General features: G+C 38.2%; 1 protein-coding gene across 3 annotated transcripts in view; it reads right to left on the bottom strand.

Moving 5' to 3' along the window:
• Nucleotides 1-15,210, bottom strand: part of WDR44 (WD repeat domain 44) — an 81,144-nt gene that overhangs the window by 19,850 nt on the left and 46,084 nt on the right. For all 3 annotated transcript variants that reach the window (XM_065900435.1, XM_065900436.1, XM_065900437.1), the window contains 3 exons: nucleotides 12,896-13,034; nucleotides 11,557-11,621; nucleotides 564-677 (listed from right to left, as the gene is read on the bottom strand). In XM_065900435.1, coding sequence (XP_065756507.1) covers nucleotides 564-677; nucleotides 11,557-11,621; nucleotides 12,896-13,034 — 318 coding nt within the window. The remainder of the gene's footprint in view (nucleotides 1-563; nucleotides 678-11,556; nucleotides 11,622-12,895; nucleotides 13,035-15,210) is intronic.

Here is a 15,210-nt window from a genome sequence, read left to right as displayed (position 1 = left end):
TTGCTGAGGATAGTTACTTTGCAAAACTATTTTATAAAAGAAGCAAATACAAGTATATAGACAGATCCAGATAGAAGCTGTTAAGTAATATAAACATTTTATTAGCCTAATCTGACATTTCTCTTTTTTAACTTTGATTAATTTGTAACTCCCACAAAGTATATACAAACATTCAAACACCTGACTGTGACAATCATACAAATAAAACATTTGCTTATATCCTAAAATAGTTACATAGAATACAAAATTCAAATAAGAATTTCTTACTTTAGGACTTTATGATGGCGCAGTGGTTAAGAACCCACCTGCCAATGCAGGGGACATGTGTTCGATCCCTGGTCCGGGAAGATCCCACATGCTGCGGAGCAACTAAGCCTGTGTGCCACAACTACTAAGCCCACATGCTGCAACTACTGAAGCCTGTGCACCTAGAGCCTGTGCTCTGCAACAAGAGAGGCCCATGCACCGCAACAAAGAGTAGCCCCTGCTCGCCGCAACTAGAGAAAGCCCGTGCACAGAAACGAAGACCCAACGCAGCCAAAAAAAAAAAAAAGATTTCTTACTTTAGACCATGAAAGATCAAGGAGATCAGCAGTATGTCCTTTATATTTGCAAAACGGCCGTTGTCGAAATGGTGCATTTTTATCATCTGGGTCTTCATCAGCTCCACTGCATACCTATTTAGACATGAAAACAAATGTTAAAACTAGAAAAACAAAAGCTTCATACTCTTCCCACCCATTTATTCTCTCATTTTATATGATGCCTGATTGAAATCTTGATCCACTAAAAGCTGACTCCCCTTTATGCTGAATCTACTACTTATTACTTCCTCACCTCCTTGTCCTAATAAGCCAGGATCATCCCTGAAGACATCATGCTATCACAATCTTTCCCTCCCTAACAGAGCCCCCACTTTGTCCTTTTTTGAGCATCTCTTCCTTTAGGAGAGGTGGGAGCCAGCACCAGGGGGTGATCACGATTAGGTCCAAGCTAATTAAGATGAACTAACTCCCCTTTCCAGTGATGACTGGTTTAGGCATGGGCATATGTTATAATTTTCATCAAACAGACATGAGGGCAAGTCCATCTGGGGGATGAGGTGATAGGGGAGGCTTCTAGAAAGATTTCCTCACTCTTAAAAAGGGGTATACTAAAGGGACCTTCCTCTTTCCTGCTTCTGAACATTGTTGTCTGCATGTGACACCTAAGACAGTAGTAGTCATCTTACTACCATGAGGGCACCAAGCCCAGGAGAACAACAGATAAAGAACAGCAAAGCAAGAGGATGGAAGGACCTTGTGTTCCTGATGACACTACTGAGCTGCTGAATTAAGCAACCCTAGAGCCGCCTTACCTCCAGACTGGCTTCCTCATTGTTAAGCCATTTTCAGTTGGATTTCTATTATTTGAAGTCAAAAGCATCCTGACAGGTAGAGGTAGGTAGAAAATAATGCCATACACATGTGCCATGCATTTAGTTTACAACATGCTTTTGTATTCATTATCTGAATGAATCCTAACGACCCTGTGAGGTAGGTATTACCATTATGAGGATGAAGAAATTAAGCAAAAAACCTGAGAATCAAAGAGGTCAAAACAACATATTAAAAGTCACGCAGCCACCTGTAAACAGCAGAACCAAAGCAAAGGTACAAGTAATCTAACTAAGTCCAGAGGTTGTTCCTCAAATGTTTTAGAGGATGTCACTTGAGCAGAAATATGGAATGTTAGCTAAGCCTTGCATATTTAGGGAAGGGTAGGTAGGATGATGAGGATGGAGAAAAACGTATATGGAGATAAAGCAGGGGATTAGGGTAGAAAGGTACTTTGAGACCAGATCATAAAGTGGCTTAAAAATTCAGACATTCTAAGGCGATGGAGAGCCAACAAAGGTTTCTGAAAAGGAAAAATAACACAATCTGACTGGGGCTTTAGAAAGAGAATGCTGGGCAATAATGTAAAAGATGGTTTGGAAAGAGAGTCGGGGCAGGAAAAGCAGTCAGTAAGTTTAAGTAAGACTAACGAGGGCTTAAATAGGACAGTGGCCATGGGGATAGATAAAAACTACCACTATCTGTTAACAACTTTACAGTTTATAAAAACATCTTCACATTCTCTGTGGAGGTAGACCAGCAACACAGATGCCCTGACCCTTTGCCAAACACTCCTCATCCTAGATGATTACAGCTACTTCCCCTAATTTTACTGCTAGATTAGTGAGCACTGCTGGAAGACAAAACTAAACAGGCTTCTTGCCCTGTTACATAAAATTCAACTTTTTGTTTAATAATAATTTTCATTTTATTAACTCCTCAGCATATTTCCCCTAGCTGTGATCCCAGATCTTTTTTTCCTCCTTAACCATCCATTTTCTTTTCATTGTACTCTACATATTTTCAAAATACTTAAATAATGTATTTTTGATTATAAAGTAATATACATGCTCAGTATAGACAATTCAGAAAACATAGAAAGTAGAAAAACTAAAATTAAAACCACCTATAATCTGCTCAAATTTTGGCCACCTTCAATCTTTCATTTTTTAAAAACATAATTGAAATCACATTGTACACATGATTCAGTATCTTCCTTTTTATTTTACATGAGCACTTTCTGTATTTCACTCTTTGGAAACATTTACTAGCTGCATATGGATGCACCATAATTTAATCATTTCCAATTTGTTGGTAATTTCGACATTTCCAATTTTTTGCTAAATAGCAATTCAACAAACATCCTGGAGCATGAACCTTTATCCCTATTTTATCATTTGCTTATCCTACTAGAAGGGTCAAAGGCTTAAACCATAGACTTTTATAGTATCTTCTGTTGTTTGTCTTAATAAAATCAGGTAAATTTATTACAGAAAATTTTAGCTAAAACCCTACCAGCTAGTGATAACTACTAGTTATAATTTAGTGTATTTCTTTAAAATTTAAAAATCTATATTTATAGATATTTTTAGTTAAGATTAGGATAATATTATATCTGTTTTTTATTCTGCTATTTTCACTTTACAATTTATTTAGAATATTTTAAATGTCATCAAGTAGTCTTTGAAAAGAATTTAAGGACTGCATAGTATTATACTGTATGGATTATACCATAGTTTTTATTTTTCAACTATTAAAAATTCAGGGCTTCCCTGGTGGCGCAGTGGTTGGGAGTCCGCCTGCCGATGCGGGGGACGTGGGTTCGTGCCCCGGTCCGGGAGGATCCCACATGCCGCGGAGCAGCTGCGCCCGTGGGCCATGGCCGCTGGGTCTGCACGTCCGGAGCCTGGGCTCCGCAGCGGGAGAGGCCACGGCAGTGGGAGGCCCGCGTACCGCAAAAAAAAAAAAAAAAAAAATTCAGTTTGTTTAAATTTTAGCTACTGTGAGAACATTAATATGAAAATCCTCTTACATCTTTGGGCATACATGATCATTTCTTTATGATAGATTTTTAAAGGTAGAATTACCAAGTGAAATGTTATATATTTTATCTATATCTCTCTAGATATCTATATGTAGAGAGATATTTATATCTCTATGTAAATATAAAACTTTATTATGAACATTTCAAATATACACAGAAGTAGACAGTATAATGAAACCCGTGCATCCGTCACCTGTTTTAATGATTATCAACATTTTATTCACCTTGTTTTTCAATCCTCCCACTTTTATGTATTTGCTTATTTTTGCTGGAGCACTTAAAGCAAAATCTAAACATCATTCATTTTATCAGTAAATATTCTATATGTATCTCTAACTAGTAATCTTTTAAATTTAACTACCATTACATTATCATACCTAAAAAAATACCATCTGTGTCATCAAATACCAAATCCATATCCAAATATCCAGATTATCTAAAAATGTCATTTAAAGTTGGATTGCTTTGAAAACTTGTAAGCCTTTTGATATTTATTAACACTTACTATATACCAGATATGGTATGCTACTTGAAATACCAAAATAAATATTTCTTATCTGTTTATAATCTATTCTCAGTATTTAAAAGCCAGAATAAAATATGTCAGATTGTCATTCTCTGTTCAAAAACCCTCCATTGGCTTCTTTCTCAGAGCAAAAGCCGAAGTCCTTGCAGTGTCCTACACCTTATGACTGGCCCATCTACACCTCCGTGACTTCATTTTCTTTTTTTTTGTTTTCATGACTTCATTTTCTACTACTCATCTCCTTGCTCACTGGCTCCAGCTACCCAGGCCTCAGTGCTATTTCCTGAACATACCAGGACTCCTGCCTTATCACAGTTTCACTTGCCTCCACTTGGAATGTTCTTCTCCTCCAGATAGCCAGATGATCCCTCTCTCACCTCCTTCAGATTCTCCTCAAATGACTTCTCAGTGAAGCTTTGCTCGTCCACCATATTTACCTCCTGTCACCCCGCTTTATCTGCTTTATTTTTCTCCACAAAATTTATCACCTTCTAATATATTACAAAATTTACTTGTTTTGTTTCTCTGTCTCCCACCACTAGAATAAGCTTCATAACAATACATTTTTTTTGTTTCTTCTGTTCACTACTATATCCCCAACTCTTAGAACAATGATAAATACACAGTAGACACTCAATAAATATTTGTGGACTAAATGAAGACATAGTGCCAGACCTTCAGATGTCAACTAGCAGAGCATAATGGTTAAGAGCATAAGCTCTAAAGACACATCAGAGCTGGGTTCTAATTCTCTTGCTGTATCTACCAACTGTGTGAAACTGGTGTTACTCAATATCTCTAAGCATTTTCTTCATCTGTAAAATAGGGTTCTTAATAGTACTTCACAGCACTACCAGGGCTGTTGTGAGGTGAAGTAAGACATAAAATGTACTTAGCAAAGTACATGGCACATAGTAAGGGCTCATAAAATGTTAGCTGTTGTTACATAAATTGATATAGTATACAGTAAGTGCTTTTAACAGAACTATGGGCAAAGTACCATGGGAACAGTGAGGGAGCACATGAGTAAATTACTAGGTGAAGCAAGGAATGCTTCAGTGAGGGGACGAGTCTTAAATGAATTTGCCAGGCAAAGGGGAACTGCACATGTATTGTTAAGTACAGGGAATCAACAAAGGGTCTGACATTTTTGTTGGGGCATGAACAACCAAGTGGTTCAGAACATAAGGCCTGAGAGAGGGAAGGGTGGGAAATAACGAGAGCTGAGGTCAGGCTGATCTCTGAAAGACTGGGTCATCTAAGGAATTTAGACTTAATTCTATAGGAAAAAAGAGAGCCAAAAGGAGTGCTTAAAACAGGAGAGTAACATGATGAGATTTGTTTTACAGGAAAGTAATTCTGCTGGCATAATTTTATCCATAATTCTGTGGATAAAAGACTGGAATCTGGGAGAACAGCTATAGTGGTCCAGGTAAGAGATAAAGGCCTGGATTGTAACAGTGGAAATGAAAGAAATGGCCAGATTCCAAAGACATTTCTGAGATCAAGCGGGCAGGATCTGGTAAATGAGCAGACACTGAAGGGAGAGGAGACAGTGAAAAGTGATCACAGTTTCTAACTCAGGAGATGGTATGGGTGTTAAATAATGAACTGATATCAAGTATGCATACCATCAAAGGAGTGGTTTTCTCAGGAAAATGATACTTAATTCTGTTTTGGGCATATATTATCGGGTTGGCCAGAAGGTTCGTTTGTTTTTTTCCGTAAGATGGCTCTAGTAGCACGTAGTTGTCTTTAACTTCATTTGAAACAATTTTATTAGATTGTATGTGACAGCTGTCATATCAGCGTGCATTTAAAAAGAGACTTATCAAAATTGGTGAATTTTTGTGTAGCCATTTTAATATTGAAGATGGAAGAGAAAAAGCAACGTTTTTGGCATATTATGTTTTATTATTTCAAGAAAGGTAAAAACACAACCGAAATGCAAAAAAGGATTTGTGCAGTGTATGGAGAAGGTGCTGTGACTGATCGAGTGTGTCAAGAGTGGTTTGCGAAGCTTTGTGCTAGAGATTTCTCGCTGGTCGATGCTCCAAGGTTGGCTAGACCAGTTGAAGTTGATAGTGATCAAATTGAGACATTTATTAAGAAAAATCAACGTTATACCACGCGGGAGATAGCTGACATACTCAAAATATCCAAATCAAGCGCTGAAAATCATTTGCACCAGTTTGATTATGTTCATCGCTTTGATGTTTGGGTTCCATGTAAGTTAAGTGGAAAAAAAACTTCTTGACAGTATTTCTGCATGCAATTCTCTACTTAAACGTAATGAAAACATTCTGTTTTTAAAACAAATTGTGACAGGAAATGAAAAGTGGATACTGTACAATAATGTGGAATGGAAGAGATCGTGGGGCAAGCGAAATGAACCACCACCAACCACACCAAAGGCTGGTCTTCATCCAAAGAAGGCGATGTTGTGTATATGGTGGGATTGGAAGGGAGTCCTCTATTATGAGCTCCTTCTGGAAAACCAAACGATTAATTCCAACAAGTACTGCTCCCAATTAGACCAACTGAAAGCAACACTCGACGAAAAGCGTCCAGAATTAGTCAACAGAAAATACATCATCTTCCATCAGGATAATGCAAGATTGTGTTTCTTTGATGACCAGGCAAAAACTGTTACGGCTTGGCTGGGAAGTTCTGATTCATCCACCATATTCACCAGACATTGTGCCTTTGGATTTCCTTTTATTTAGGTCTTTACAAAATTCTGTTAAAGGAAAAAATTTCAATTCCCTGGAAGACTGTAAAAGGCACCTGGAACAGTTCTTTGCTCAAAAAGATAAAAAGTTTTGGGAAGATGGAATTATGAAGTTGCCTGGAAAATGCCAGAAGGTAGTGGAACAAAAGGGTGAATACGTTGTTAAATAAAGTCCTTGGTGAAAATGAAAAATGTGCCTTTTATTTTTACTTAAAAACTGAAGGCACTTTTTGGCCAATACAATATCATTGTTGATGTCTGTCTTCTCCCATGCATTGCTCGTTGGTATGAATTATCCACTGCATCTTTATATTTTCAGTGCCTAACACACTGTCGACGTTTAAAAATTGCTTGTTGATTGAACCAAATCTAAATCAGTGCATATTTTTAATACATACCGCATATGTACAGTTTCATAAAAATTCCCTCTCATTCCCTTACAGTTAAGGCCTTTCATCCATTTTAGACTCTAATGATTTTGAAGGGGATCAGAATATGTCACCCCCAAATATGCCCCTTTGCCTAAGGATTATTTTGAGCTGAATGCAACTAAGAGGAAACAGACACAAGAAAAAGTCTCTGCCCTCCCCCTTTCTACCTGAAAGCAGAGCATAAAGTGCCCTTTGTGAAGGTGTCTCCCCCTCACCTCTCCCTTACCAGGAAGGGGAGAATCAATCTTAACTGCCTAAACAGAACCTTACTAAATTACCCTTATCTTCCATTAGTTTCCCCCAGTTGATTTACCTTCCCACAATTTACCACCCCTAAAAGCCTAAACTTCTTTTTCTTTATCTTGTCACTTTTCCACAAATTTCTTGCTCTTTGTTAAAATGATATATAAGTGCCTAAGTCTAATAGCTTCTTTGGGTCTTCACTATTCCTCTAGGAAGGCCTCTATATGCATACGTAATAAACCGTTTCTCCTCTTAATCCGTCTTTTGTTAGGTTATTTCGAAGTTCCCAGCCACAGAACCTAAGAAGGTAGAGGAAATTTTTTTCCTCCCCTACAATCTACTCTCAAAAATTCTAAGCAGAAGTTAAATGCTGTTAACACCCATATTGATATTCCACTAATCAAGTGCACCAAACAGATTTATCCAAGAAAAACATTAATTTTTAGGTAGATAGCATATTTATTCGTGTCAAGCAGAAATGTTACAAGTCTGTAGCATGATGGAGCAAACTAAATACGCTGCTCTTCCTTACATTTACTGAGCTACTTTTGGAAATCAATAGAAACAGAGAGCATAAGGGCCAGAATTCTAGGCTTGGCATGACCAACGAGTAGGTGAGTGATCTTGGGTGTGTCACTTTGTATGCCCAACTGTACAATAGGTACTTTTATGTATTCTATTTTACATGGATGCTAAGAAGGCAAGAGTAAAAATGTATCAAAAGAGATATATATAAGATATCACTGTCATGAGAAAAAAGAAAAAAAGAACACACATATCAGGGAAATAAACTCCACTGTGCTTACTGTGCCTCACTGCAGCGAGTACTAGGTTAAAGACAAAGGCATATGAAACAGAGGCTTCTTTTAACTGTCCCCATATAGAATAACAGAAGTGAAAGGAACCCCAAGGTATCTTTTCCTGAAAACAATAGATATAAATGATACTCAACTACTCCAGAAAAAAGGCTCAGTACTCCAGGGGCTCAGTACTTTTTGGGTCAAAGAACTACTATGCTCATTTTTTTTTTTTTTTTTGGCCACACCAAGAGGCATGTGGGATCTTAGTTGCCCGACCAGGGATAGAACTCATGCCCCTTGCATTGGAAGCACGGAGTCCCAAGCCACCGGACCTCCAGGGAAGTCCCTATGCTCCTCATTTAAAAGGTCTTCTATTCAAACAAGATTGGGAGTTACTTAGGGTTTTTTTTTTGGGGGGGGGGATGGAAGTAGTTAAGAATCTGTAAGTAGGATTGTTAAAATAAGCATAATATAAGATAGTACAAATAGTCTCTGTTTTTTTTTTTAATAGTCTCTGTTTTTAATAGTAATCAAGGCCTGGAAACTTTATGGTAAATTAAACTAATAAAAGCAAATCCTTTTCCCCTAAAGCAAAGTGGTTAAAATTTTCACTGCTACATTAGTCAGTGAAGGCTTTATGGAGGAAGTGGGCCTTCAAGAATGGGCAAGTTTTAAGTAGAAAAAAGGGAGACCACAGGCATCCAGATAAGGGGAATAGGAATGAATGAAAGGCACAGAAGCAGGAATTCAACACTGATTTAGGTCTACCACAGTCAGGCATGGGGTTAGGTTCCAAGGATACTAAGATCTGTGAAGTACAGTTCTTTGCCTTAAATCAGCCCTGAGCCTAGCCAGAGGGACAAACTGCCAAGGAAGGCATGGTAAATAATATCAATGTCAAAGTACATATGATGTACTGTCAGAACACAAGTGAGGAACAATTCTGTCTGCTTGATTCAGGGAAAATAATAAGAGAAGATAAGATATTTGAGCTGAATCTTGAAGGATGAGTAGGGCTTTGCCCTGTAAGAAAAGGGGACAGGGAGGGAATTCCTGGCAAAGCAAACAACATGAACAAAGACATGAAAGTGAAAGAGTGTTTAGGATACAGACCTATATTTGGCATGGCAAGTAGGATGCACAGGTACTAGGGAATTAGAACTGAGTTAAAAAGGTAAGATGAGGTAATATCAGGAAGAATGGTGACAAGGAGCCACCAGAAGACTTTAAATCACAAAATGGCACAGGTCTGTATTTTGACAAAAAAAAAAAAAAAAAGGGAATCTCCTGGAGGTCCAGTGGTTAGGACTCCATGCTTTCACTGCAGGGGGCACAGGTTTGATCCCGCAAGCCACGTGGTGTGGCCAAAACAAAAAGCTGGTGGCAGTAGAGACCAGCGACAGAAAAACCAACTAGGAGGCTACAGCAAGCATTTAAATGAGTGTCAAGGACCTAGACGAGGTGAGTAATGAGGGGTCAGATTCCATGGGCATTTGTAGGAGGAGGTGGAGCGGATAGAATTTTTAACTAATTTGGTATGTGGGTAAGGAAGAAAAAGTAATGAGTGTTTCTGAGTTAAAAAGGTAACTTATGGATGTTGATACCGTTAAAGAAGGCTCAAAACAGGAGAAGCAGGGTTGTGGGTAGATAATAATAAAACTATTTCCGTGAATGACCATTAATATCTAGCCAGTTGCTCAAGCTGGACACCTGGGAATCATCCTAGGCTACTCACTTACTACCCCAGGTAGTCTAGTCATCAAGTCCTTCTTTTATATTTCTCAAATTCAGCTCCTCTTTATGGTTTCTAGACTCACTGCTATCATAATCTACCATAATCGAAGTACCCATTTATCTCTGGGGTTGAGAGCCTCTTAAGTGGTCTCCCTGTCTCTAGCCAGGAGCCCCCATCCAATCTATCTTTTACACTGCTACGAGAATGCTCATTCCAAAACAAAAATCTGAACATTTTAATTCAGCTTCTGACCCAAACCCCTCAAAGCCCATCTTCCCCTAGTACCTTGAGGATAAAGTTCATATGTTTTGGTTTAATAGAAAAAGCCACTGAAAATACCAATCCTGCCTACCTTTCCTACAACTCTCACACATGCACCCTTTGCTCCAGCCAGGTAGTACCTTTAACATGCCATGTCGTTTCAGCCTCCATGCCTTTGCCCTTGCTATTTGCTCTGATACGCCCCTTCCTTCCCTCACATAGTTGATTCCTCGTTCAAAGCCTCCAGAAGCTTTTCCTGACACACTAATTCATAAGGCTAACTTGTATACGTGTGTAGTATCTTCTATAGAGTATTACCATCCAATACTATAATTGCAGATATATCTATTTCACTAGATTTCACAGTTAGCAAGGTCCCTGAGGCCAGAAAATAAGTCTCATTTGATTTTGCAGAATCTAGCAGTGTCTGGCACATGTAACAGGCACTCAGAAAACATTTGTTGAGGGAGTTTAGTTTCAGACCTATTAACTGATGTGCTTAAAGAACGTGTAGGTGGAGAGAGCCTATATATATTATTATGTGAAAAGGGTAGCATGCACAGTAAGGTTTCACTGTTGTTTAAAAAACATAAAGCTATTGAAAGGAAACAAGAATTATGGAGCTAAAGCCAGTTCAGGATTGGAGGTAGCGAGTGAATATGTCAACTGAGAATAGCCAAAGGACAAAACCCAGAAAAACAGCAACATTTTAGGGGGTGGAAGAGGAAGAGACAGCAGGGATATAGGAAGAGAACAAGGAAAAACAGAACCATGGAAAGCTGAGAGGAGTATGTTTAGAGTAGGGAAAAATTAGTGTCAAATACTATAGAGCCAATGAAATCCCAGGAAAATACTGTTGAGCAGATGGACATTTTAGGTTCTATTTGTTTACATCACCCTTGCCTTGCTGAATACACAAGAAGCACAGGGACAGCTTAGAATAATATTTTGCATTCCGCTTCTTAGGTTAAAACTAGTTATATTTAACCTTCCAGCTCTGAAACCAAATGAAAATCATTAAGATATTTTAAACCACCTGACACTGGGATAAAACATTTATTAAACCAAGAAGATGGAAAAATGAAAATATTTCAATATCTTTTTTCTTTCCTTAATTATCTTTAATTCAGGTGTCCGTTACTATTATTATTTGTAAAATATCTAACATGGATTTGAGGGGAGGGAATTTTTAAATTTAAGTTTACATTAGTATAGTAGCTTGAGTAATATTAGTTACTGTCTGACAATCTTTAAACATCACAATTTTTCATTTAACAATTCTAACAGAAAAAACCTAATGCATCTCAATTTTAAATGCTTTCATGTACCTGTAATATCTGATAAACAAGGTACTTTATGGTAAAAAATCATAGTATGTAACAATAGTAACCATAAAATAATAAACATACCCCTGTATCTGTATCAGATTTTGATGAATTTAGACTTTCCTGAGAAGGTGATGGGGACACACGTCCTAAAACAACATAATAATTGTAAAAAGGCACGTATATATACAAGTGTACACACACACACACATCAATCAGAAATAATAATACAGTAACACCTATTTAAAAGTCATAGAATACATCATTCTGGAAAAATACATTTTTCTAAACAAGCGAAGCGTTAACTCTTACGCACCAAAATATTTGTTTTTATCATTTTTATATAAAATATTTATAAGATGGCTTAACCATTTCCCCAATTAAAAAAAATACTGTTAAGTCCTCATTATTCATCGTGAAGACATCGTGAAGACATTCTTGTCAATCCTAACAGTTAGGAAGATGAATACAGGGGCAGGAAGGGTCTGGGCTGGGGTAAGTCTCAATGGCCACTGAAAATAGTCTTTCTGCTCCAGGCAGGGCAATAAATGTATAATAAACATAGTTTTACTTTTTGTCAACTCATCATCATCTTGAATTATGTATTATAACATATTGCAAACAACCCCATGGGGCTACTAAAGTATATGGGCCTCGCTGGCCAGTTTAGTGGCTCTCCCTAGATTTCTATGTTCCTCAAACTGCTGCTTCAACTACAGTCTATACTCCTGCCCATACTACCTCTATTCTCCTTTCTCCCATCCCTTAACTTTTGTGTTCAGCCTTGGATGATTGGGTGGTGAGGGGTTTGTGGAGAAAATGTACTGCAGTTAAATAATGACAATAATTACAAGAAAAGAATCCCATAAACTTAAAGCTCCTATTTACATCAATCTTACACACTTTGCTGATAACACAATACAAAAATATTTTACATAGTTGTAATCGTTGCGTATACACATCATGTTCTGGGGTTTCTCCTTTCCATTTAACCTAGTTTCATATACCCTTTGATGTACTGACAAATCACATTTACTTTCCATGGCTATGTTTCCTTAATCATTCTTTACTTACTGGATGTAAACATTATTCTCATTCTTTTTCTAGATTAATCAGATATTTCATTTTAACCTAAGATAGAACTGAAAGTTACCAGGGGAAACCAAATAACTTTGTTCTCGGTAGTTGATGAATTTAACTCTGCAGTACACCTAAAAAGAGATAAAGTCAAAAACTTTGTGGTAGCTTTTTTCACTGGGTTTAGATGCTTTCTGCTGTTGACTTCTGTTTTAAGTTTGTGGCTTTTATGGAAAGTAGTGCTTGCTGCAAATGATTGCCAGATAAGAGGGTATCATTATACCTAAAATGTAAAAATGCCAGATGTCTCCAGATATTTTAAAACCCACCAATAAATGAAAAATACCTTCAGTATTGTATTTCATCCGCATATTGTTGAAATAGTCGAAAGCATTTTTTAAAGCCCATATTCTTACTACATTGTCTTGTCCAGCTGAGGCAAGTAATCTGCCACAGTGAGAAAATTTCATGGTCCAAACAGCACCCTGTGAAAACAAAGGAAGGTTCAAAGTTATTACTTTAGAAGTTGAGACATTGTTTTTAAGCCAAAGAAAAAAGTTATGCCAAATTACACATACAGTAAATCCCCTACATATGAACAAGTTCCATTCCGAGAGTGCGTTTGTAAAACGTCAGCCTAGGTACCCAACTAACACAATCAACCATACAGTACTGTACTGTAATAGGTTTATAATACTTTTCACACAAATAATACATAAATAACAAACACAAAAAATAAAGAAAACATTTAAAATCTTACAGTACAGTACACCTTGAAAAGCATAGTACAGTACCAGCTACATCAACCTCTGCTTTTATGCCTGTTTCTGGACATCTTGGGCTTGAAATAAAGATACTGTACTACTGTACTCTATACAGTACTTACTGTACAGTAAAGTACACAAAAACACAACCACTTGTAGAGGATGCACACACGTGACAATGTACGCCAGACACGTGAACTAACTTACGTGACTAGACATGTGAACGCACGTTCGCACCTTTGAAAGTTCACAACAAGGGTCGTATGTAGGGGACTTACTATAAACTAAGATAATGCTCACATAACTAACACCACTTAAGGCCAATAGTCCAATGGTGCTATAATACCACAAAAAGGGACTTTTAGAAGAGAGGGAAAAGACAGTTGCAGTTTGCATAATCTAAACTAACAACTTCAGGCTTCCCTGGTGGCACAATGGTTAGGTATCCGCCTGCCAATGCAAGGGACATGGGTTCGAGCCCTGGTCCGGGAGGACCCCGCATGCCATGGAGCAGCTAAGCCCGTGCGCCACAACTACTGAGCCTGCGCTCTAGAGCCGATGAGCCACAACTACTGAAGCCTGTGCGCCTAGAGCCCGGGCACCGCAACAGGAGAAACCACCGCAATGAGAAGCCTGTGCACTCAACGAAGAGTAGTCCCCGCTTGATGCAACTGGAGAGGGCACACGTGCAGCAGCGAAGGTTGAACGCAGCCAAAAATAAAACAAACAAAAAAATAAATTTATAAAAAAATAAAAATAAACGACTTCAAGACCCAAAACCTTGTCCACATATTAATGGAAATGGGAGACCTGAGGGGGCCAGAAACCTTCATTGCAAAAGAACAAATCCTAGTCTGGGATCTCAGTCTCCTAGCTGAACATGAGGGCGAGTGGGATAGGAGGGGGCACAGACCTCAGAATAGCAATAACAACTCCTGACCAGGGCTGAGGGAAGAATAAGGCCCAGCTTAGCAGTGACCCTCACAGCACTGGTTATTTAGAAGTGTTGGAATGGAGTGGTCTCATTCTATTTTTCTCCCCAGAAAAAAGGTTTTGCAGCATATGGCTAAAATTCCCAGATAGACAGTACTAAGAACAGTGCGGAAGTGTGTGTGTGTGTGTGTGTGTGTGTGTGGCGGGGTGGGGGTAGGCATGGTAAAGAATGTGAACACTTAAATTGGAAAGGCCAAATCCTATTACAATAAATACTGTTATAACCACTGTTATAACACACATCTATGCAGGTCAAAAAGATCATCCAAGTTAAAGGTAACAGTTTATTTACTGGAATAACATTCATTTCCACAAAATTCAAGTATGTTAAGAAATTTGTCATTTGGAGCCTACTTCAATGAGATTTACTTAAAACTGTTAATAATGAAAGAGAACCAATACAGTACAAGGAAATTCATCAGATTCCTTAAGGGAGTTACTATAATCAATTGAAACCTTTTTTTTTTTTTTTTTTGCGGTACGCGGGCCTCTCACTGCTGTGGCCTCTCCCGTTGCGGAGCACAGGCTCCGGACGCGCAGGCTCAGCGGCCACGGCTCATGGGCCCAGCCGCTCCGCAGCATGTGGGATCTTCCTGGACCGGGGCACGAACCCGCATCCCCTGCATCAGCAGGTGGACTCTCAACCACTGCGCCACCAGGGAAGCCCTCAATTGAAACTTTTTAAAAAATTTATTTGATTGAAGTATAGTTGATTTACAATGTTGTGTTAATTTCTGCTGTACAGCACAGTGATTCAGTTATACATATACATTCTTTTTCATATTCTTTCCCATTATAGTTTATCACAGGATATTGAATATAGTTCCCTGTGCTATACAACTCAAACGTTTTATGTGTAGATTATAAGCACCAAAGTAAATTCAAATCTGGCTGCCAACTGATA

This window comes from Phocoena phocoena, chromosome X (genome assembly GCF_963924675.1).
Source record: "Phocoena phocoena chromosome X, mPhoPho1.1, whole genome shotgun sequence".
In the NCBI taxonomy this organism is placed as follows: Eukaryota; Metazoa; Chordata; class Mammalia; order Artiodactyla; family Phocoenidae; genus Phocoena; species Phocoena phocoena.
Note: the sequence above shows the minus strand (reverse complement) of the source record. Positions and strands in the feature narration are given on the sequence as shown.